The sequence below is a fragment of the Apodemus sylvaticus genome, chromosome 21 (assembly GCF_947179515.1).
Source record: "Apodemus sylvaticus chromosome 21, mApoSyl1.1, whole genome shotgun sequence".
Classification (NCBI taxonomy): Eukaryota; Metazoa; Chordata; class Mammalia; order Rodentia; family Muridae; genus Apodemus; species Apodemus sylvaticus.
This window is the reverse complement of record NC_067492.1, coordinates 842,071-867,703: the sequence shown is the minus strand read 5'-3', so window position 1 is coordinate 867,703 and position 25,633 is coordinate 842,071. Positions and strand designations below refer to the sequence as shown.

Genomic DNA, 25,633 nt, shown 5'->3' with positions numbered 1-25,633 from the left:
CTCTCTCTCTCTCTCTCTCTCTCTCTCTCTCTCTCTCTCTCTCTCTCTCTTTCTCTCTCTCTCTCTCTCTGTGTGTGTGTGTGTGTATGTATGTATGTATGTTTGTGTATGTGTGTGTGTGTCTGTCTGTCCGTCTCTGTCTCTGTCCCTGTCTCTCTCTTTCAAGTTATAAATGCTAATGTCTTCCAGGTGGCTGTTCTTCTTGGAAACTGAATTCTTTGTAATACAAATCATGTGAATTTTCTAGAACACCAAACTTTGTGAGCCTGATGCTAAGAGATGCTTTTTCTTCTTCAGTACACTTGCTCTAAGAGAGGTGTGCTTGAATGTTCCTCCAAAATGTAGGCATTTGGAATCTGAGTTAATGTAACAAGCATTTGCTCATGTAAAGGTTTTTCTTCAATCTAGCATGCCAATAAATCTTAATTATGACATGAAATTCCACACAGATAGAAACTTAAAGTCCAAGTAATTCCTATTAAAATATAACTTCAGTCATTATTTTATTTTACATGTTTTGAATTCTTTGGGGTTTGTGAGACACAACCTTGGCTATGTAGTCTTAGTCTCTAGCTCACTATGTAGAGCAAAGTGACAGTAAACTCTTTAGTTATTCTCATGAATCTACCTTCAAAGTGGCAAGGTTACAGGCATCCACTCCTGCAGCCAGTGTTGTACAATGCTCCAAACTTTGATGAAACCCAGGGCTTTATTCATGCTCCATATTCTACCAATTGAACTGCATCCTCAGCCCATGAAGTATTGTTTTTCATTTAAGTTATTATCATAGACCCATCTTAGATGTGTCATAACTGTCTTAGGTTGCTGTTTCTATCCCTCTGAAGACACTGGCTCAGTCCAGTCTCCCTATTCTCTGGAAGTGGCACCCAAAGGCTCCTGAGCCCACACTAAGTATAGCATATTGATATCACTTCTGTATATGAGTGCTATGCTGTGCTGTGTCTACACAAAAATTTAAAGAGAGATGGTTTATGAAGTCAAATTTAAGAAACCATGCTCCAAACACAGACTTAGGTTACCCTCAAATCCATATTCCAACATTGACACAGCTTTGTGAAGTTTAAGAGTAACAGAAAAATTAAAGTCATAAATCAAGGGGCTTTTGAAATACATCAGAAACAAAAATTGGGAGTTACAGCACAGCAGAGAAATCCCTGCTATTCCTCTCAGATGGTATCTGGTTACTTGAGCTACTTGGTTGGTGGGGAATTAGTGTTTTGTTAACTTTGTTAATCAAAGGTTTTTTTTAACCTATAATCAGTGTAGTAGGTTAGTCATGATGAGAGAGGAACAAGCAAATGGTTATTTAATAGGCTAAGGAAAGACCAAGGCAGATTAGAATTAGGCTCTAGATCTGCAAACTTCCAAACTTTCCATAGTCATTGAGGTTTTAATCAGTCAATTGGCCTCTACAAACACAGCCTCTTTCCAGGAATCTTCATTCATACCTGCATGTGCACCATGTGAGTGCTTGATGCTATAGGAGGCCAGAAGAGACCATCAGATATCCTGGAACTGGAGTTTTGGGCTGTTGGAAGGTACCATCCATATGCTGGGAATCAAACAATTGGTTTTGGTCCTTTGCAAAATCAAGAAGTGCTCTTAACTACTGAGCCATTTCTCTAGCTCAAACACTTTATTTGTTGAGGCACAATCTCTCACTGAACCTGAATGTCCTCTGTCCAGTTAAGCTTGGTAGATAAGAGCTCCAGAGATACTGTTGACTCTACTACACCCAACACTGAGGTTACGAACACACCAAGCCTTGACCATGGTATCTGAGAGTCTCAACTCAGGCATACCATCTATTAGTATAGATAGGTTAAAATTTTAATATGTAAAGTTAGGTTCATGAGATTCACCCAATTATTAAAGAACAAGCTATGTGATTTTTATAATTACTTTATAATTATATGAAGTGGTGACATTATTTTGTCAAAGTGACACAATCCAGAATCACTTGGGAAGGATGTCTGAGTTTGTCTAAATCAGACTGACCTGTGCATATATCTGTTAGGGAATTATCTTGATTATATTTATTTAAGAGGAAAGACGCATTTACTGTGGGTGGCAACACTCCTTAGGCCAGGTATCCTGAATAATTTAAAAATGGGAAAAGTGATTTAAGCACTAACAAGCACATATTCATTAATTCACTCTGCATTTCATTAATTCATTAATTGCACTCTGTATTTGACTATGGATATAATGTGACCAACTTTCTAAAGAGCCTGCCATTGTGACTGTAATCTGGAATCATGAGCCAAATAAACCCTTCTTCCCTTAAGCTAGCTTTGCCAGAGTATCTTATCACAACAATAGGAAACAAAACTAAGTGAGAGACATTTCCTAAAACTCATCATGAATCAAGAGAAATGTGTTAAAGTGCTTTTTGATGTTGGAATTACTCACAAGGAGCCATATCAGAAGGCCCATGGCCTTTGTGAGCCTTTGACAGTAACAATGCCACAACTAAATGACACGTGAAAGTTTCTAGGAGAGAAGAGAGGTGAGGATAAAGTAAAATGAGAAAGAGGGTGAGGTAAGATGAGGTGAGGAAAGGGGAGGTAATGGTGAGGTGAGAGGAGGAGAGATGAGGTGGGGAAAGAAGTGAGGAGAGTTGAGGAGAGATGAAGAGAGGTAAGATGAGAAGAGGTGAGGTGAGGAGAGATGGAAAAGGGTGAGGTGAAGTGAGATGAGGTGAGGTGAGGTAAGGGTGAGGTGAGGAGAGGAGAGGGGCGGTGAGATGAGGACGCTAATTTCTAGGTTGCTTGTATCTTTCAGCATTGTGCTCTTATGAAGGAGATCCTACCTACTCTTAAATATGTTCCTCTGATCTACTCAGAGATGGGACCTGATCTTTGTGATAAGACTGCAAAAAAAAGAACTTTAGAGATAAAAAAGAGCTACTAAACTATTACTATTCTTCTCAGTAGGGTTCCCAAAGTCAAAGATAGCTAAGTCACATCTGACTTTAGTCACTTTTGACAGTATTTTACATGACATGGGTAGGCATAAGCATATGGTTTATGGATAGATATTGCAGTAAACATCACAAAGCTATCTATTGTTAAGAAATTTGATGTAGGGTGTCTGTTGAAAAACCTATCAGAAAAAGGCAATGCAAACTGAATATCACACCAAGAAAAACTGAGCCCTAAATGAAAAAACTTACGTGTTCAACCTTGATTCTAAACCACAGACTATATACAGTAGGTAAGCTATAGGAGTGGATGGGTGGATGGGTGGTTAGTTGAGTGAATGTTAAATAGTTGAGATAGATAGATAGATAGATAGATAGATGATAGATAGATAGATAGATAGATAGATAGATAGATAGATAGATAGCTTGGTTGGTAAATGATATTGTCGTAGTAGATGGTTGATACATTGATAATAGATTAGCTAAGTGATAGGGATATCAGTTTAATTAATATAATAGATTGATTAGTAGATTGATAAAGAGATGTAAATACATAAATGATAGGTAGATATATAGATAATAGATTAGCGTGATAGATAATAGCTCAGTTGATAGGTGTGTAAGTTGGTAGATGGATGATGATAAATGGAAAGAAAGGAATACAGGGGAAAATGCTTTAAGAAGGAAACATTTGTTTACGAATATAGAAAAGAACTTTACTGGGAGCACAATGATGTCATAAAATAGAACTGTCTCTAGGGTAACTCTGAGTTCTGAATGGATATTGTGTTGCAGGCTAGGAGATGGGAGGAAGCAGCCCTGTCATAGTGTGCCTCTGTTTCTGGGGATAGACCTGGGAACACTCAGCAGGGCCCTTAGCAGGAGGCTTCCTTTGTGCTCTGAATCTGGGGGCATTATCACCCAGGTTGACTTCAGAAGGCCCTCCCTCGGAGTCACCATGAGGAAAGGGGAGCCTATTTCAGTCCCTCCCTAATGTGCTGAGCTGCCTATATTTAAGGTCAAGCTGTTACACTTTCTACTCTCCATGTGGATTTGTTTCCACTTCCCAGAACTTGTTAAGAATTTGGTTCTTAACATAAACTTCCTGATACCCAGCCTAGACTAGAGGACACAGGCCATAATGGCAGGAGGACCACGGTCACTTTCAGTCTAGCTATATCCCTGGAAGGTGGGAATGCACCATCTCTCTTTGCATACTCTTGCCTTTGCTCACACTAAAATTGCCCCGATGTTCATCCTGAGTGTCTCCTCAAGGCCTCATTTAGAATTTTGGGAGAGAGTGGACCTTTAAAGGGAGTAGTGTGTATTTGTACAGGATTTTCAGTTCACAGGGACATGGGGCTGTGCTCTTGAAGGAAATAGCCCAGAATTTCTTTGTTGTTCTCTCTTTGTTTCAAGGCCATGAGAAGAGCAGCTTTCCTTCACCAGGTTCTCAGCTGTGATGCATGCTCACTACAGGCCCTAAATCCAAAGGGCCAATTCCAACTTAAACCTCCAAAGTTGTAAATCTGTATAACCTTTTCACTTTAGAAGTTGGATGTCTCAGAGTCTGGAAAACTAACTCAGTAGATAAAGTCCTCATCATGCCCCCTTGAGAACCTGAGTTCTGTTCCTGGAACTTCATAAAAACCAGTCTTCATGACATGCACTTGGAATTCTAATACTGAGGATACAGTGACAGGTGGATCATGGGTCTGATCAGCCTGCATAGCTGAATCAGCAGAACTCAGGCCAATGATAACCAGGGTGCACAGTACTTGAGGAACAACATCTAAAATTGACCTCTGGCTTCAATGCACACATACATATGCTTACACACACCTACCACCACCACCACCAATAATGATAAGAAGTTGGATATATCATAAACTTGTTATAGGTGAGGAAAGCTAACATGAAAATGTTTGTATAGCTCTAAAAAGAAAAACTAATGAAGACTTAGAAGAATCCTTAAACAGTAACAAGGGGAAGAAACAACAAATAACTAGGAATGGCTAGTTATGGCATAAAGACATAACACGTCCAAAAAACATGTTTAAAAGGTATAGCAAGAGCAGCTGTCTGGGAATGTGTGCTGGGGTGATGTCTAGCCTATGAGAGATTATATCTCAAAGCAACAATAAACAAACAAAATAAATAAAAGCAAGGTAAACTACTCTTGAGGAACATCAGCTGAGGTTGACATCTTTTCTCCACCTATACCTTACACACATGTACCTGCATACCTGTTATGCTCATGTCCAGAGAAAGGATTGCTACCAGGATCGGGTAACACAACAGACAGCATTGTGAAGACATGGATACCATCTCATAGGGTCCCAACTTTGGGTTCTTCTGAGATTACTCCACTGCTAACTGATTCCCACAAAGACCAAGTTAGGTAAGGCAAGTAAGAAAATGTGTTGCAGTGTGTAGAAGTTATTGGACAATATCAGGCAGTATAATCAGCATTTTAGAAAGTAAGAAATCAAATATAATTTCCTTTAACTTATTAAAAAATCACACAGAGAATACCAATTAATTCAGCAGTTTATTTTTTAAAAAATGCAAAGTCCTTGATTTACATTTAAATCAAACATCTTAATGATAACATTTTCTAACCAAGAAATATAAAGTTGCTGGGTAGGCAAACACACTGATCTGTTGTGTTCTATACAGGTAGTTAGTGCTTTGTACACTAACTTTATCTGATTATAAAAACCTCTTGTCCATAGTAAAATAGTAGTAGTAGTAGTAGTAGTAGTAGTAGTAGTAGTAATAGTAGTAGTAGTAGTAGTAATAAAAGAGAAAAAAATTAAAGATACAGAAACGGGTAAGGAACATAATCTTTTTTTTAACATTTGAATGTTTTGCCTCAATGCATGTATGTGTACCCCATGATGCCTGTTGGATTTCCTAGAACTGGGATTACAGATAATTGTGAACACCATATGGGTGATGAGAATCAAGCCCATGTCTTCTGCAAGTTCTGCCATGAGCCATCTACCATTCAAGAGATCAATATGTAATGCAGTGCTAGACATATTTCCTTCTTGTTCTGTAAATGAATTAGAACTGAGTGTACACTCTCTATGTAGACCTCTCATTAGTCACAGTATATACATTTTACCTGTTACTAACATTCTTGGGGCTGTGTTAATAATAGTTCAGCTGGTAAAGCACTTGCTATACAAACATGAGGGCCCATGTTCAGATTTTCAATATGCATGTAAAATCTGGGCATGGTGATTTTGAGCCTATGGTAGTTTGAATAAGAATGGCCTCCATGGACTCATGTTTGAATACTTGGCCTCTAGTTGATGTGACTGTTTAGGAAGGATTAGGAGGTATGGTCTTATTGGAGGAGGTGTGTCACTGGAAGCAGGCTGTGAGGTTTAATGAAGTTTCAAAAGACTCATGCTATTCTCAGTGTGCTCTCCCTGTCTCCCATGCATAGACCAAGATGTGAGCTCTCATCTACTCCTGTCGCGATGATCTTACTCCACCATCATGGACTCTAACATTTTGAAACCATAAGTCAAATTAAACACCATCTTTTATAAGTTACTTTAGTCATAGTGTTTTGTTTCAACAATAGAAAAGTTAACTAAGACAGAGCCTGTAACAGAGCCTGTAACCCCAGCACTGAGGATAGAAACAGGAGGATCTCTGAAGCTTTCTGGTCAGCCAGTCTAGACAAATCAGCAAGTTCTGGGTTCACTGAGAGAACTGTACAGGAGAACACCAAACATCCACTTCTGACCTCCTACACTCCCACTTACTTTATAATACATACCACATGCATGCAATTGTTGAAAATGTTAATAACCACCTCATAATATGAATGTATGTAAATATTTAATACTGCTCTAGACCATTTCCTTAAAATGGATTTATAAAAATTTATATATATATATATATATATATATATATATATATATTTTACTACCGAAGAGACTATGGCCATCATAAGGTTGATCAAATGTCTTGTTTAGGACATTGGAAGCCAGCCGGAACTGCTGGGAAATGGCTTTCACATAAATTGCTCCAAGCCAGCATGCAAACATGTCTAGCTTCTCTACCAAGTGTTTTCAGTGCTCTTCCCAATTCTCTGGGAAATTTGTTCTTTTTTGATGGATGTTTCAGGTCATACTTAGATGGGAATTCAGCAGTCCTTTATAGGTTGTTGGGAATAATTCTAAAGCCTTGTTCAAAAGACCTCAACACTACCCAGAAAACTATTGCTGAAGTTGGAGATTTGGTCTCTTAATGGGCCTTCATAATTTAGGGATGGAGCAATGTTGGAGATCAGATTTCTCCTTCATGCTTGTGCCCTTGTCAGGGGTGAGGGGATGATCCTGTTGGAAGATCAGACAGACAAACATCCTAAGAGTCTCCCGTCCTACCAGTTCCAGGGTGTGTGAAGGCCAGGTAAAGGGAGATGGTGTCTGGTCACAGTAGCTCTCTGTATCAGAAAATGTCCCATAGAGGATCGACTTTCCTCCCATTAGTAGCTCCTCCACAGCACCATGGGTCATCTGTAGTGTCCTGAGAAAACCTAGCGTAAATGTGGCTTGTTCCTCATCTGTTCATTGCTGTGTACCTCTAAAGTGTCTGGATCCATTCTTCAGTGACACAGTATGCTCATTCCTCAGGCACTTTCTGCCCTAGTTGGCCATTTTTCTAAAAAAACTATAATCTAACACTTCCAAAAGAAAAGGGAAATACTCCTCTGGCCATTCTCTTTTATTTTCATTTAATTATTTTGAGACAGGGTTTCTCTCTGTAGTAGTCCAGGCTGTCCTGGAACTTGTTCTGTAGACCAAGCTGGCATGGAACTCATAAAGATATTCCAGCTTCTTCCTTCCAAATGCTTGGATTAAAAACATGCACCACTATGCCCTAAATTCCTTGGCCATTCTTGCAGGAATTCTTAGAAGGAAATCTTTATTCTTTTGCCACTCTCATGGATGACTCGGATTAGAGATATTTCACCAGGTAGGGTGAGGTTGGGGGAATTAACATAGGCAAAGGACTATGATTTGTGAAGGGCTTAGATTCTAAGGCCAAGAACAGTCAAGGAAAGATCTTTCAGCTGTCACTCTGGAACTCAGCACCTATGGGACTATCTCTTTTAATTGCAGAAGACTACAAGGATCTTCTTGTTGCTTTCCAGGAAATAAATATCTGCTCAGCCACCTTAATCACACAGGGAAGAGTTTGAAGGTAGGGGATTCCAATAGAGGGAAAATCAGCTGAAACACAGGGTTGATTGCCTTTTGAATAATTAAAAAAAATCCATTGTAAGTTTACCTTCCCTAGGTTGGCAATATTGTCTCACACCTATAAATCTAACATTTAAAACGTGGGAAGAGTAAGAGTGTACCATGAATTCAAAGCTAGTGATTCTGGAACTTCAGATCCTCATTTAAAAAGAAAATTAAAGTTTACATTTTCTTTGCAATAAGCAAGAGACCACATTACATCAATACTGGGAACAGGGACAGAAGGGGGGCCTGCTTCCTGAATCCCTGAGTGGAAGGGTGACCCCTTCCCTAGTCACCTGCATTTTCCAAAGCAGGATGAGTTGATTTGAGGAAGCTTTCTCTGCGGCTTTATGAATTAGATTCCTCTTGTAAGTTCTCTCTCTCTCTCTCTCTCTCTATCTATCTATCTATCTATCTCTCTTCTTCCTCTTTCATTCTACAGGGCCCTGTGTCTCAGCTGAGTATCTTGACAATCCAACCAAGCAAGGGTAGTTGCCTCACTGACAGGAGCATCAAAGCAATGCACAGCCTTTTGGGGGGTGGGAAGGGGGTGGTAGTGGGAGGGAGTGTCAAAATTTGCAAACTTAGGATCCTGGGCAAAAAGCCAGTGAGGCCTGGGTAAGTTGCCTTAGTGTTTTGCGGAAGGAAACTGGCCCACTAGCTTCATTCTGTGCACAGTGTCTGACAGGGAAACCGGTGGGGAGCAGGGCTGGTGTTAACTCCAGAGGGAGATGCAAGCTGCCTCCTCTTCATTCCTTTGGCGATGTTACTCTTACGACTTGGGCAGAATCCACTCTCCTGAACGTGTGCATGTGTGCAAGAACCTCATTTCCTATATTGCTTGGACCTGATTGGGTAGTACTTTGAAGGGAGTGCTAAAATGCTAGCAGCCTTCCAGCATCCAAATGTGACTATAGTATCCCTGAATAACTCAATTTCCTAAACTTGGCAGTGGTTATGGCTTATCTCTTGCTAGGATGGGATTCTAATTCACACTCCTCATGCTTTTAAAAATAGCTTTTACATTTGCCAAGGGGAGGGCCCAGTATTTACTACCAGAGAATATATGAATTAAAATACTAGTTTTCTCCCCTCTTGCAATACCCTGGCAATAGTTAGCTGAGCATTCTGATACCTGGGAGAAAGCCCTTCCCACAGAAATGCCCTTCCTTCTTCATGGTGCCTGCCCTACCTCTCTTATTTGTGCCTGGAAGGCAGCATACAGGATTTAGTTGCTTAGTATTCATACCGTGTCAAGATTGGAGTGAAAGCTTATATTGCAAAGCTGGGTGTGCGGTGGCCAGACCAAACACAGCAAGCAGTTCAAATCACAGTTAGATTATAAGAAAGCACAGGGCAGAGCCTGCAAGGCCTTTCTTGTCAATGGAGCAGTACATGAAAGGAATCTCTCCATAAAGACTGGCTGGAGAGGCTGTGGTGGGTCCAGACTTGTTCTTCCAAGGCTGCTGTTACTTCTGAAAGTTGGCTAGGGTTTTAAATATATTTTTCTCCTCATCCTCCCTCTCTCTTACCTTCCCCCCTTTTTTAATCTTTTAAATATAAAAAAATCTCTACCAGGATGGAGAAAGGAATAATCCTCAACCTATTTCCACATTTCACAAAGGGGCAGTTATATTAGAGGTGTTAGCTGGCCCCACAATTACTACTGAAATAACAGACTCAACAAGGGAAATGGTGTTTGGACAATAATTCACATATGTTAATGCTTAGCTCCATCAATGCCAGCCTTATTTTCTTCTTGAGATACACAAAGCTGGCAGACAATTTTAACTGATGAGGTAATGTCATCTTTAATTTAGAAAGCCTTGAGCTGTCCACTCTAACCAGTGATATCATCCTGATTGTCTCCCAGGGTTTTCCGTAGACATAAGTCATGGGTCCTGGCAGTTTGAAGAGAGTTTGTTAGTGACTGCACAGTCATCATGAAGATTTCCTTCACTTGATTTCTTTTAAATTGCTAAATACAGTTTATGTGACTGCCATATTTTAGCCAGGGGCCTGAAATGAATATAGCCCAGGATTTTAAAAGCAAATTGAGGTTTGAAATAAATGGATTGCAAATGTTTTCTGTGAGTTCCAGGAGAAAAATAAAGACAAATCAATCAGGTTTGTCTGACTCCCAGGTGGTAGCTTAGTAAGACAGGAAGGGCTAGGAAGATGGCTCATTGGGCACAGTGCTCAATGCACAAACATGAAGATCAGAGTTTAAATCCCCCAGAAACCACATACAAAGGCAGACGTAGCAGTATACATTTGTAACCACATGCACTGGAAGGTGAAGATGGGGGCCTGGAGCTCAGTCACTGACTGTGCAGCCCGTCCAGCCTAATCAGTGAACTCCAGGTTCAGTAGGAGGGCCTGTCTCAAAAAAATAAAGTGGATTGCTCTGAAAGAAAGATATCCAGTCTTGACCTCTGACCCAAACACACACACACACACACACACACACACACACTTTATAAAGTGGCAGAAAGGAAGACAAAAGAAAGACTAAAACACAAATCACTAAACCAATGGAAATTTTGCTCTTCTCAGGGACGCCTGTGTTTCCTGATGGTAGTTTTCTGCCTTTTTAAGATCCTTGAGCTTTGAGCGCACATTGACCCAATCTGAGGTTTTCACCATTAGTCCTGCCAGCATGATTATCAAGCCTGGATTTTCCTTGATGACTTCACAATTGTGGAGTTTCTTTTTCTAACAATATCCCTTTAAAGATTCTGACTAGTGAGTATAAACAAAGTTACTTTCCAATTTTACATATCCCCTCCCCTTTTTCAGTTTAAATCATGCTTTGTGACACTGGTGTAGGCTGGGGAGGTATTCTGTTTCAACCACTGAATGTGGCTAAAGAGAGAGTCCTTTCTTAGAAGATTGGAGTTGGGCAGAATGGCGTTAAATAGTGAAGAATCTGTTTATTATTCTGTGGCCATATGTTTAGAAGGTCTCTCACAGAAATCAAAGTATTGTTCATGGGGCACTCTAGCCAAGGGGACATTCTGAATTCATAAGAGAAGCTCACAGTTTGAAAAGAATGTCCCACATTATGCACAGGACACCCCTACCACAGACAAAGCAACACTACTTAATAATAGAGAATTGTGCTTCAGAGATTTTGCTTTTTCTTGTTAATTGGTTACTTTAACTGACATTGTCTGCAAGCATAATGGACACCATTATTCTCAATGGTTCTGTGTTGTTGATAATGCGCACAGGCAGTGCGGTCCATTTTAATTATTGCATTTCACTGTTTCGTTCCCCTGCGCTGAGCAGTGGTAAATGCAGATGGTACATTCCCCCCCAACCCCCGACAGATCATACCAGCTGTTACATTTCTCAAAATGTGAAATTGAAAGGGCTTTCCTCTCCACCTCACAACACCTCTCCTTCTCGTTTGCAAGGTATGACTATGTGGAAGTGATCGATGGGGAGAATGAAGGTGGCCGCCTGTGGGGGAAGTTCTGTGGGAAGATTGCACCTTCTCCTGTGGTATCTTCAGGGCCCTTTCTCTTCATCAAATTTGTCTCTGACTATGAGACGCATGGAGCAGGGTTTTCCATCCGCTATGAAATCTTCAAGAGAGGTAAGCAACTTACATAATAATGAGAATGACTAAATGATTCTTTAGTGTTGTTTGAATTCCCAAGAGACCATGTGAAAAGAAAGGTGACGGTCATGGCTCCAACCTTTCATAAAGAAGTTCATTTTTCCCTTACAGAAATATTGAAAAATATTTTGAATGAAGTAAATATATCCATGGTGTAGCAGAAGTGTGTTTGAAATGAATCAAAGGTACTCAAAAATAATATGTTTTTAGAAGGTACCACCCTGAAATGTGTTGATTGAAGAGAGAATGCATCACATTGAATTCTCTGAAAGGCATTGATTTATATTTTTTTTCAGAAATAAGCTAAATTACTACTGCAGTTATTCCCTCTCCTCCCTTTCCTTCTCCCTCTGCCCCTCTATCTCCCTCCACCCCCTTCCAAGATCTCTAACCCAAGCTGGTCTCTAACTTGCTATGTAGCCAAGGGTGACTTTGAACTCCTAACTGTCCTGCTTCCAACTGCTGGGCCCACACAATTTATTCCTTGCTAGGGGTGGAGCCCCAGACTTCATATAGGCCAGGCAGGCCTTCTACCAACTGAACCACATCCCCAGCCATGAATTTTGATTTATTTTGTGTCAGTAAGGTCAGTTAGTCTCTTTTACCTAAATCTATGGTTAATACTTTACTTTTATTTGTCTGATAGTTCATAGGTTTCCGATTTTGAGGGGTTATGTCCATGCCTTGATAAAAACAGAAAGCTTACCATCTTATAACCATTCTCAAAGATCTCTCTCTCTCTCTCTCTCTCTCTCTCTCTCTCTCTCACACACACACACACATACACATACAATGACTAGATGACTTCCCTAAAAGTCCCCAACCTTCCAATAAGAACAAGCTGGGAACATTCCAGATCCAATCTGAAACAGGTTTAATGCATAGCACTGTGAAGTATCTGGAGACCACTGCAGATTCCTCTTGTATTAAAATTTGTTTCTGCTACTTAAATTTTTAAGTTAGCCGGTATTTCTTGACAATCCACAAACACTGGTTTAAGTCTGAAACATGTTGTGAAATGCAGGACAAAGTGCCTGTTTAAGTAGGAGAAAAAAAATCTAGTTACAACAGTGTCAAAAACCTAAGGTATTCCAGGTCAGCAATGGAACCAGAGCCCATAGCCCACAGCAGGAAGAACCACTGGGAGTTTGGAAAACATCAATATGACTTCTTTACATTTCAAAGATGCCTGACCCTGACTCATGTAGAAATAACTTCTTGCATAGCTATATGTAAGCACAGGACTGGGAAGAGAGTACAGTGTTGCAGTCATGAAGAACTGAGTTGAACTCCGAACACCTTTGTAAAAATCAAGATGTTGTGGTATATGCCTGTAATCCTACAGTGGGGAGCTGAAGAGAGTAGGACCCCTGGAACATGTTGTTCAGGATTAAGTAAGCTAGGATTACTAGCTTACTTAATGAGCTAGTGAGAGACCTTGTCTTAAAAAATTTTTTTTAAAGAATAATACCTAAGATTATGGCCTGCACATACATGAGTCCCTGATTACATGAATCCAAGTTTTCTAGCATTGAAAGTTGTATGCTTTGATATCCAAAGGGTATTGCCTATCTGTATGTGGGCCACGTACATTCACATATGCTTGCTTTCTTACATATGGTATCATCAGAGGCAATAGATGTCAGAAAAGGAGTAGGAATAGACTTTCATGTTTAGTATTTTTTTTAATTATTTGCAAGTAGTTGAGAGAGATATGAAGGGGAGAAAGAAGGGTTGCTAACTTGAGAATTCTTCATCATCCTCCATCAGAGCCCACACCCTAAGCATTATTAGTCTACTCTCTTGTCACTCCCTGTATCTATCTTGCCGCCTATTCTCCTCAGTTTCATACAACAGACTCAGAAAATTACATCTTCCTTGTAAGTTGACTGCCATGAACCACCAAGTGAACCAAAATTGTGCTTTTGCCAATGTAGTTTAATCCTATTTGAGACCTCTCCGTGGACCACCAAGCCCCTGTCATTATTACCTAAATCCTGCTGGATACTGAACAGAGCCTGAGCAGCCTTTGCCCTCATCTGCTTTTAACTGTCACTTATGACATTGGGCATCCTGCTCCAGGACTATCGCTGATCAGAGTGTGACACTCACTTCTGACACTGCTTGTTGGTATGGATGGCTGGAGTATCAGTTTCCTCATCAGCAGAACCCAGCACAGGCATGTAGATTCAAATGAAACAGAATCATGCAATTCTGACATCTGCCACTGACTTATGCATGAGAAGATCTGTTACAGCAACTACAAATGAGCTGATTCCTTCAAGGTTCAGGGCTCTGTAGTCTTCCAATTTGTGCTTGGCCTTTTAGAAAACCTGGCCCCAATCTTGTCTCAGGAAGCATTCCTAGTTAACCTGACTTTTCTGTGCACATGCCTAAGTTGTCGTTTGTGTGTATATATTATATACAGCACACTGAGTAATCTATACAGAGTATATATGCAAGTATACTATATATACATATATTTACGATGATTCTCTTACTATCTTCAAATTTTCTCATGTAACATATGCTTTACTTTCCAACACAGTTTCTTCTATTTGAGAAATTAAAAAAACCACTTTTCTATTCTACCTATAATCATATAAAAATATTCACAAAATACATGCATAAATATTTATTAATTCTCAGAAGTCATTTCATGATACAGAACTCATAGATTTCTCATCTTCTGAAAACTCAGCACTTCTTTCAGGGCTCAGCAACTTCAAAAGTTTCTAAAAAAAAAAAAAACGTGGATTATACTGATCATAGTTTAATGCAACCAGGAAATTAAATTTTTAGATGCTGGCTTTGAGGTTTTCAGGAAGTGGATTACAAGTATGAGAACTTGCTATTCCTAATCCTAAGAGCTGAGACCAAGGCTTGTCCTGCCTAGCAGCCTTAGCCCCCTTCACCTTTCCCCTGGTCACCTCGGACCACCCTGATTCTCTCCCCCAGAGCCCTGATGTTCCTTTATATCTGCTCTCCCAGATGCTGGAACTTTGGGCCAGTAGCCAAACATTCATCTAAAGATCTTTCTCTGAGATACAAACACCTCCAGTCTGTCATTCTTCCATGGTCCTGCCTGTTGACCTGGGCCACCAGCTCCATTACTGAAGGAGTCTGGAGCAGTTTCTATAGACCTCAGTGAAAGGAGCTGAGTAGCAGTGCTTCATACAGACTGTGTAATTAAAGCTCTATATATTTAACAAGAATCAGGGAGGGATGTTACTCAGTTGGTTGAGTACCTGACTTACATGAAGGAACCCTTGGGTTCCATTCCCAACATGAGGTAAACTAGGCATGGTGTATAATACAATTGCTTGATCAATGAAGGTAGGAGTATCAGAATTTCACCATCATCCTCAGTCACAACTTGAGGCTAAATTCCTAGGGAATAGAGGACCCTATCTAACAGTAACTCCAAGAAAGCATCATAGTCCTAATTATCCCATATCCTTTGTCATTAATATCTAGATGTGATATTTTTATAGCCACATAAGGTACTTGCCATCTTCCAAGTTATAGTCAAACATGGTACACCTCTAGATTTGTGTGTACAAGCACTGTCTCTTTGCATCTCACAGGCTTCCATGCTGGCCTCACTCTTGTTCAACCCTGGGAGCTCCTGTGGAGTTTCCTAACCCTCTCCTGCCACTGTCTCCAGTGGAGGGGGGCAATTTTTTCAATGGGGCCAACTTATATAACAATGAAAAAGGAAATGTTAAAGTGAAACAAAAAAATCAATCATTTGGGGCTGGAGCTGTGGTGGCTCAGTTGGTAGAGCATATGCACTATATAGCTATCCCACTTGAAAGATGAAGGAAAGAATGCAAGAAGCTCAAGAGTATCCTCTGCTACAAACCAAGTACCAAGCTAGTCTACATTCTCCAAGGCCCTCTCTCCAATAAAATAAAATAAAACAGCAAAGAAAACAAAATAAAAATTTTTGGTATATGGTAGAGAAAATGAGAAATTACCATGTTCTTTTTCAAATCCAAAGCTCAGAGCCCTGTGAAAACAAGGATGGCTTAGAAATGCCTGAGACTTCACTGTGTCAGTGGCCAAGGCAGGAATGGAACCCACATCTTCTGATGCTCAGCCCAGTTCTCTCCAATCACCCCTTGAGATTTCTCTGCTATATTGAGCCATACCCAGCCTAAAGTCCCCTCCAAAGTTGCATGATGTGGCTTGACACAGTGGAAATGTTGAAAATTGTGTAGTTCTGAAAGTCAAGTCAATGTTGGTCAAACATTTTTTGTCTCATTGAACCATAGTCTCATCTAGGCATGCTAACCTTTCCCAGGAGACAATATTATACCTGTATCGAAGTTATCTGCACTTTGCCTTAGAAGACCTAACCAAGTGTTTCTTCCTCAGAGAGGAGTTTGAGGATAAAGACACACTGGATCTTGGAAGTAAAATTCTAAGATTGCCAGTATCATGCCTCATTCAATATATGAATGTATTATTTATTAACTATGCAATTATAAATTAATATAAAATATATAATATGTTGATATGTAATTGTGGTATATGATATATGGGGTATGTACATATTTTGTATATATTTCCGATGTTACTTGTGAATTTGTAACTCAAGTTGACATTATCACTATTATCTGAGAAGCTCCAAGAGCATTCAGAATGAAAACCTTCACATAACTAACCTGGCATAACTAAAATGCATCAAATTCATGAGCTTTTAGTCATAATAAAACATCTGGAGGCAGAATGGAATAGCTTGACCCATGTAAAAAAGTTTGGGAGGCATTCTTAACAAGTCAGACCATTTTGGAAGACCAGGTGTGTTGTATCCAGGTAACAAGCCCTGTTCTTTTACACTCCTGAACTGTTAATATCTAATTCAGGGGCTAGCCAACTAATTTTCCCCCAAAGAGCTGCTGGAGCCTCAGATGGAAACTAGGCTTATTGACCTGAGTCACTAAAACTGTCTTTGGTGTCTAAGAAGTCACGTCAAGTCTTTGGGCACTTCCACTCAGTTCAGAACTGGGCAGATGACTCAATCAGTAAAGCACTTGTCCTACAAATATAAGAACCTGAGTTTAATCCCCAACACCCAAGTAAAATGCCAGGCATGATAGAACATACTTGAAGAGGCAGACTCGGGTCACTGGCCAGGCAGTCTAACAAATCTATGAGCCCTGGGTGAGGTCCAAGTAAAAATGAGAGACCCTGTCTGAAAACAACCAGGTGGTGGCACTAAGGAAAGACAGCAGAGGTAATTTGCATGCATCTCTGGCTGCTGAATGCAGACCCACATGAACTTGCATACACAGAGACATGTACATATGCACACAAAAAATGTAAATAATAGTCTTGATATATCACCTTACTTCATCAACTCTTGGAATTCTTACAGTAGCCTGTGAATCATAGTCAGCCAATGGTACAGGGAAAGAGAAGCTGACTTGAACATTCTTGAATTCAGTACTGAGTTCCAAAAGATCTCATTTTTGAGGCAGGAGAGACAACCCAGTGGTAAAGAGCACTTTTTGCTCTTGCAAGGACTCACATTCTGTTCCTGGTATTCATATAGTAGCTCATAACCACTAATAACTCCAGATCCAGGGGTTTCAACCTTTGTGGGCACCAGGTACTCCTGTGGTACACATACATACAGGAAAACACTCACACACATAAAAATAAAATAAATGACTCTTTAAAGGAGAAGGGATGTCCTGTTTTCTCTGCTTTAAGTGTAACTACTTGAAGATCAGAGCAGTGGTGGCCACAAGGGAATGCTGGCTTTTCAGCTGCATAGACAACCCTATCCTGATTTGTGCTAGATGCCATAGACTTGAAATTTTGCTCATTCATTTAACTACAAGGTCAGCCTATAATGAATATATGCCTCCTCTTGTTGTGCAATCACAAATCACCACAGTTTGCAAAGTCTTGATAACCCTGGACAGCTATTAAAATCACACATTGTAAATATGTACCTTCTACACATGCCTCTGAATGAACAAATTTAGGATGGTATAATACACCACAGCTGATACTTGGGGGAAGGTTATAGTGTCAGTGTTGATATCAGGTGACTCCTAGCATCAGGGCTGTAATCACAGTTTATGGTGCCCTTGCTAACTGCCACACGTTGACATGCACCTGTGTCAACACTGCTCAGCCTGAGCCAGTCACCCGGGGTCCATGTACGAATTACCTTTCACATTCAGTTTGTCAAAGAGACAGAGGTCACATCTGGCAGAGTGACCGACTCACTGCCAGGGGAATCTGAAACCCAAACTCTCTTGGCTGAATTCTCTCCCTCACCTCCATAAATGTTCTATTTTACCAATAAAGGGCTGTCAGCCCTGAGATTTAAAGATCTGAGCTTGAAGGAGCTTTAATTATTTCTCTAGGGCTCTGTCAGATTTCTGCAGCTTACTTAGTCATTGTTCCCACATGAATATGAATATATATATATATATTCATGATACTTGATATCACAGTGTGTGTGTGTGTGTGTGTGTGTGTTATGTGCCTGCAGCATCAGATGCTTTTCAGTTACTCCACACAAATAGGACACTATGGTAAGCACAGTAAACCTTAGCCTGATTTTACCATGTAGGTCACTGTTAAGGAATGGTTATGCAGTGACTGGAGATTGTGGTGGGCTTTTCCTAGAAACCCTCTGCCTTCCCCCCTCAACCATACTTCTTGTGAAGCTGAGAAATTTTCATTGTGTCCCTTTTATCTCTTGCTCACAGGGCCCGAATGCTCTCAGAACTATACAGCGCCTACTGGAGTAATAAAGTCCCCTGGGTTCCCTGAAAAATACCCCAACAGCTTGGAGTGCACCTACATCATCTTTGCACCTAAGATGTCTGAGATAATCCTGGAGTTTGAAAGTTTTGACCTAGAGCAAGACTCAAATCCTCCTGGAGGAATGTTCTGTCGCTACGACCGGCTGGAGATCTGGGATGGATTCCCTGAAGGTAACATCTAAGAGCAGCTGGAAAGATCCCTCAAAAAAGGAGGAATCTTTTATAAATGTCACAAGGCACACACCATTTCTTAAAATAGTTCAAAATAAAAAGGGAAAATAAAATGTAACTGTGAAAGGCAGGGATGGAATTTCTATGATTGGAAAGGCTTTCCCAACTACTGATACCAACTCCTTCACTGTATACACAGGCAGTAGAGTCTGTGAAAGATTATCCAATGTTCTGTATGATTTCTGTGATGGACTGGAGAGCAACACATAGTTTTTCTGACCACTTTAATATGACTTATATCAAGTCACTCATTCTAGAAATGAGGGAGAAAAGAGCAGAATTAAGGAAGGGATGGCGTCTCAGGAAGAGAGGATGTAGTTGAAATTCTGAGTGGGGTAGTCAAGCCAGACCAGCATAGGACAAGGCAATTTTGAGCATGGGTTAAAAGGAGGTTTGGAAATAGCCATGTGGACATTTATGAAACTTTCAGGAGAGTTAAGAAAGTGAAGACAAAAATCAGCATGAGAATTCCAAACAAAGAGAAGAGTATGAAAGAAATTGTTGCAGCTGTGTTGCTGAAATTGTGCTTAGCCCAATTTCCTGTTAAGATTTCCCTTGAGAACACACTGATATTGGAAAGGACACCCCAAAGAGCTCAATGGCCAGCAGTTGAAGATGTACAGCTACCATTAAAATAGTAGGATGGTATTCTTAAGCTGAATACATTCTAAGTGAAGATCAGGTAAAATATGAAGGCAACTACTTACAGTTTTGATAAAAATATTTAAATTCCAGTCATTTTATCACTAAACAGCAGAGAAAAATTTAATGTTAGATAAGCTTTATACTACCACTTAATGAATGAGCAAGTTAACATTAGTCTGATCTATTCTTTTTTACCTTATGAAGAAGGTTATAATGATCTTACAGAAATTATTCCTTCATTAGATAATGAGATTTTCCCAAATATAGCACTGATTGATTTCCAAGCATTCAATCTGATAATTAGGAAAATAGCATTATAATAATGTGGTAACAATAGTTGGAATGCATAATAATAGGTTTATTTGTTCACAACCCAAATTTGCAGCCTTTCTTTCTAGAACTTTCAATTAAAAAGACATCTGAGGAGGAGGTCCCATCAACCAACTTATTTAGAATACTTTTAGAAAGAGGCACATTGTTATTAGTGTCAAGGGTTTCTTAAGGTGGTAATTTTCTGGTTCTACAAAAATCACTGTGTTGAAACTAAGAATAATATAAGTTGTCAGCCTTATGCACCCATGGCTTGAACTGTGGCAGAGTTGAATCATTTCCAGAGAACACTAGCTTTGGGATATGAAAAAGTCATTATTTTGTTTGTTTTGGAGACAGGGTCTCATGTAGTACAGGCTGGTCTCAAGCTTACTGTGTAGCTGAGAATGTGTTTGAACTCCCATCTTTCCAGTACTAGAATTCCAAGCATGCATTGTTACACCTGGTCTATGCCATGCTGGGGATTGAACCCAGGGCTTCATAAACACTAGACAAGCCCTAAATCAACTCAGCTACCTTCGCTACACAGAAACTGTATGTTTGTATGTTTATTCATAGTTACCTGGCCTTATCCAGTCAACACAAGCACAGTTCTAGCTTTCTCTCTTCTAGTGAAAATGGGAACTGACCCTCCTGGATTTTTTGTTAAAGGCACTAGAAACATTTTTGTTATGGTAGTTCAAAACTCATAACTTCTAATAGATTTTTAGTCTCTGATATCTTTTCCAGAAACAATATCAAAAAGGTGTTAAAGGCTTTTAGCTATTGCATGACCTTATGTTTTAACTTATCATAAACATAATTAAATGACTAAGTAATTTAAAGCTATCCATTGCCTCAAATTGACTTTGAAGAAAAGCAGTCTATTCTAAAACTCTGAATTCAAGGCATGCAGATTGTGAATCACATGTCTCTATCTCTCATTCTCTGGAAGCTTGGTAGATCCATGAGTTCTGAAGGGATTAGTACAAAGAGGCAAGCCTGCCTCTGCAAAGGATACTGCATGTTTATGTAGACTGGACACTGGATCCAGGGAATGATGAGCTCACACCACTCTTGTGCCTTCTCTGCTTGAGCTGGGAAGACAGACCAGAACTTAGTTGTCACTGACATGGCAGAAGTGATTAGCAGAGTCAAGGATGAGTTTCTTAAGAGCTAGATGAGTGCTGTTATTTTTATTTACATTTACACATTTAAAGTAGTCTAGTAAGACCCTAATGATAGAAATAAATGTGCAAACTCTAGAGATTCTCCACTGATATGCTTAATGAATTATGAATAGTTAAGTGGCCTGTCTAGTGCCTATGAGATGATTCCTTTCTGATGTATTAAAGTTCTTGCACTTTTTAAGTATGTTTTTAGATGGGCATAGTCTTATATATGTAATCCTGGAACTTGGAAGGCTTAAGTAAGGTTACTGAGTTCGAGGTTCATGTAGGCAACACAGCAAGTACTAGGCTGTCTCAAAAAAATGAAACAAACAAACAGATAAGAAACAAAGAAAAAAAGACTATGTTTCCTTGTTGCTTTTCTTCATATAAGAAGACAGAAGACCACATTGTTTTCAGTCTGAGGTAGAGCTATGATTATTGGAAAGAATAAATGGAGTGGGGTGCTGTTATCTAAGCAAGACAGACATTTTTTCACCTTCACATCCAACCTGATAGAACGGGGATCCTGCTTTTCAGAGCTTGTATATCCCTCTTACTACAGTCCTCAGTAATTTACTTACTTCTGAGTTTGGTGATCTCTTTGGCCTTTGGGTCCACAATTACAAAAAAAAAAAAAAAAAAAGAAAGAAAGAAAGAAATCAGTAGCCCTGTTCAAATAAAACACAAATGAACACATATGTTGCGCATGAGAGTGCCTTGTCCTCCTGGCTCAGATCAATATTGCATTAGCTTGCGAAGCTGAGGTCCCTCTGTTGCTCACGAAAATTCAATACCTCTTTGTATTATTGTCGCCAAAGCCTTACACTCTTGTATCTTGAGGGCTCCTAAGGAGACATACAGGGATCTGTCTGGGGGCAATGTTCTAAAAGACAGAAAGCAGATTTACCCAGAATGCCTTCAACATTATAAACCAGTGAGTCATGGAGACTGTCTAAATTATGAGTCTGCATTAGACAAGTTCTCTTCTGTTTCCTCTTTCAAAGAGACCCTCCCTGCCACCCTCCCCAAAGGAATGGAGTGATAGAGAAGGGGGAGGATGGCTGCCAGTGTTCCCTTGCCAGTGTTGATCGGGAAGGTCAGGGGCTGTGGTGATCAAGGAACAACCTCAAGGATTAGGACTGTAAAAGTTTGCCCACAGACTAAAGAAAAAGATTATGAAACCACACTAATGGAATTTAAATGAGTGGGAACCATGAAGAGAGGATGAATGGACACTAAGCCTCCCATTTATAACTGCAGGCCAAAATGGGATTCTTACCCAGGCAAGGGAAGAACTGAGTTCTTGGCTCCAGCAAGATGTTTTTGTGCATACATTATGGGCAACCTGGAGCTCCTTGGCCAAGAAAAGAATCATTGAATTAGTGGCAATGCCTCACATCCAGGATGAAGAAAGCCTGGCAAAGAGCTAGCACTTGCAGAAGAAATCCAGGCCAAGATTAAGCTGAAAAGAAGAGTTCCATTTTCTGAAGCAAATGTAACAAAATTCTCTTTGCAACATTCAAAGCTATTGACCAGTGTGGTTCTCTTTAAAGGATCATTATAATCCTCCCTCTTAGGATACCCTTGTGTTTTCCTAGTAGTGGTAAACCACATTTCACACCAAGTTTCTAGAGTAAGGAGTGATGGCAGAGGAGTGATTCAGTCTGGTTGATGACTTTGAACATATCAAGTGATCACATATTCAGGGTAATGCATAGTGGGCTGAGGGCTGAGGATTCATGTAGAGAGTGCTTACCTAGCATACACAAAGCCCTTGATTTATGTATATAAAACATTGTGTCAAAGCTGGGCATTGAGCTCAATTGGTAGTTGTTTTTGCCTTGTCTAATGAAGCCCTGGGTTTGATCCATACTGCATATTACCAGGCACAGTGGAATACTCTTGTGATTCTAATGGTGAAAACAGAAGATCATAAGGTCAAGGTCATTGTCAGGTACATGGTAAGTTTGAGAACATTCTAGGACATACACTAAACCTTTTCTCAAAGACAGCAACAAAAATAACTGAAATGTATGCAGCACCTCAGTTAGTTTTTGTTTTGTTTAAGAGGATTGGTCAAATTGAAAACCTGTCAGCAAGGGTCTACATACTATAAAATTCAAAGTTTTCAGATTGGCTTCCCACTAGAAAGTTGGTGGTTCTTGGGGCTTTGGGAAATCCAGTTCTTGTGGGGTTCACTTTTAAAATAATACTTGAGTCATCAGCTGCCTTCTGCACAGGCTATGTGCATGGTCCTTGAAGACCCATGTCCCTTTTGAAGACCTGTCCCTCCACCCTAGGAAACAAGGAAAAGTCTACTTCCTGGGATCCTTAAGTGGAACAGTGATTAGCAATAGCTCAAGTGCATAGAACAATGGTTTTCTGAGTAGAAAAAATGGTCTACACCAGACTGTCCTTCAAAATTCAAGCCATCTGGTATGGTTTTACCATATGTGAAATTAAAAAATAAAATTACTAGAGAGAAAATGATTACTTTTTTGTTTTGTTGATCTGAACAGATCAGTGTAGAGGTCCCTCGGGTGCTTAGTCATTTCTGCACTAAGTGACTCATTGCCCAGGTTGGGCTAAAACATTTCAGCAGAGGCACAGCTACACCAAGCCAAATCAGAATTTGACTTTAACACAAATTAGCCAGTGTTTTGGAGTCATTCATGGCCTAAGGCAAACATATATCCTGCTAGGTACAAATAGTTACTGTGGGCCATTTCTTGGCCATTAAACACAGTGTAGTACAATACCAATTCTTGGATTTGGAAGAGTTAAAAACAGTCAGAAATCAGAAAAACACATTTTCAATTCATTTTGATTGTAACTTACCATATATAAAACATTGTGTTTATAGTTTCTAAGTCTCAAATGGTTAGAATTTTCTATCAGTTGTTGGGTACATCCCTGAAGAGTGTTTTGTGTGTGTGATATAAGTGGTTTAGAATCCAGGGCTACATAGTGGAGTGAAGAAGGAAATTGGGGTTGTGTGGTCCTGGATGATTCTTGGGACGTTAAGTGTCTCCAGGCTCTCCTCTGGGTAAAGGAGAAGTGATATACCTGGACTTTGCCTAACTGGAATCTTTCCTACTGGGTTGTAGAAACAGTTTGGACAGAAGGTAAATACCAAGGTACCACTAGATGGCTTGAATTGCATTCTTTTCAACTGAAGCAAGCTCTATGTGCATGCACATATTAGCCTACTTGTGTGAAGGCCAGAGGACAGCTTCAGTTATCATTCCTCAGAAGTCATTTGTTTTGCTTTTGTTTCGTTTTGCTTTTATGCGTGTATGTTTATAAACACACACATACACACCATATACACATTCACAAGTGTGTGTATGGTGTGTGCATGTTATATGAGTACATGTTCTCATGTATGTGATGTGAGTGCACAGGTATGTACAGGTACATGTGTGTGCAGGTCATGTGGATTCCAGAAGCTGCCATTTGGGTGTCTTCCTCTATTGCTCTCCACTGTATTTTCTGAGAGAGGATCTATCATGGCATATAGTTTACTTACCAACTTGCTTTTGAGATCTCTGCCTCTACTTACTTACCATGCTCTGGGATTACCACTGAGCTACCATGCTTGCTTTGTATGTACATGCAAGGGATTTAAACTCTGGTCTTTGTGGCACTGAGCTGTCTCCCCAGCCTGTTCCATTCCAGTGCTGTCTGGGGAATATGATTGTCCTGCGAATGCTCCTTTGAACATCTCCTCAAATACTCTGCACAGCCTCATCCAATTCATGCACTATCCACCAGTAAGCAAGGGGACACTCAGGTTACATGATAACCATCCTTGTGTTCTGCCGAGACTTGTCCTTCTGAATGGTTATTTTTGCATCTGCTATAGAGGAAATCTGACATTCTCTGTACTTCTACTTTTCCAGTTGGCCCTCACATTGGGCGTTACTGTGGGCAGAAAACTCCTGGCCGGATTCGCTCCTCTTCAGGCATTCTATCCATGGTCTTTTATACTGACAGCGCAATAGCAAAAGAAGGTTTCTCAGCCAACTACAGTGTGCTGCAGAGCAGCATCTCTGAAGGTCAGTATTTGTTCATCTCACAAAGCCCTGTAGTAAACACTGCCCATTATTTCTCACACACCTGAGGCCACACAAAACACTAAAGAAATGTTCTGTGAGCTCTGGTGCCCAATGTTTGATTTTTCTCCTTCTTAAAAAAAAAATATTGTGTATGAGTGTCAATTGGAAAAAAATCATTTGGTGTATTTCCGCCATAAAATTACATGTGAGTCTCTGCAGTTAGGGAAGTGGAAATTGACTGCACACTGCATGGAAACAATGAGGGGTGACCTGGAGGCCTCCATGACACCTCAAAGGCACAGGTGTCAGGAACCACAGGATGGGTTTTGGCACAACCAGCCAGTGGTAGCTAGTACACAGAGCAGTCACACACAGGGGCAGTTTACTATGGGAGACCCCAGGGTACTCACTACTATTTTCTTATAAAGTAAAAGTAGGATGTGTAAAATCAGGATTTTTATTTTTACATTTTTTGTCATATTCTTTTATGTTTTTATTTATTTATTTATTTATTTATTTATTTATTTATTTATTCACTTCATGATCCAATCACAGCCCCGCACCCTCCTCCCAGTTCCACCCTCACAAACC

At 40.0% G+C, this 25,633-nt stretch overlaps 1 protein-coding gene across 1 annotated transcript in view; it reads left to right on the top strand.

Annotated features, from left to right (window-relative positions):
* Nucleotides 1-25,633, top strand: part of Nrp1 (neuropilin 1) — a 151,070-nt gene that overhangs the window by 54,953 nt on the left and 70,484 nt on the right. The window contains exons 4-6 of the mRNA XM_052167390.1: nt 11,631-11,812; nt 18,571-18,798; nt 24,887-25,042. Of these exons, the coding sequence (XP_052023350.1) occupies nt 11,631-11,812; nt 18,571-18,798; nt 24,887-25,042 (566 nt within the window). The remainder of the gene's footprint in view (nt 1-11,630; nt 11,813-18,570; nt 18,799-24,886; nt 25,043-25,633) is intronic.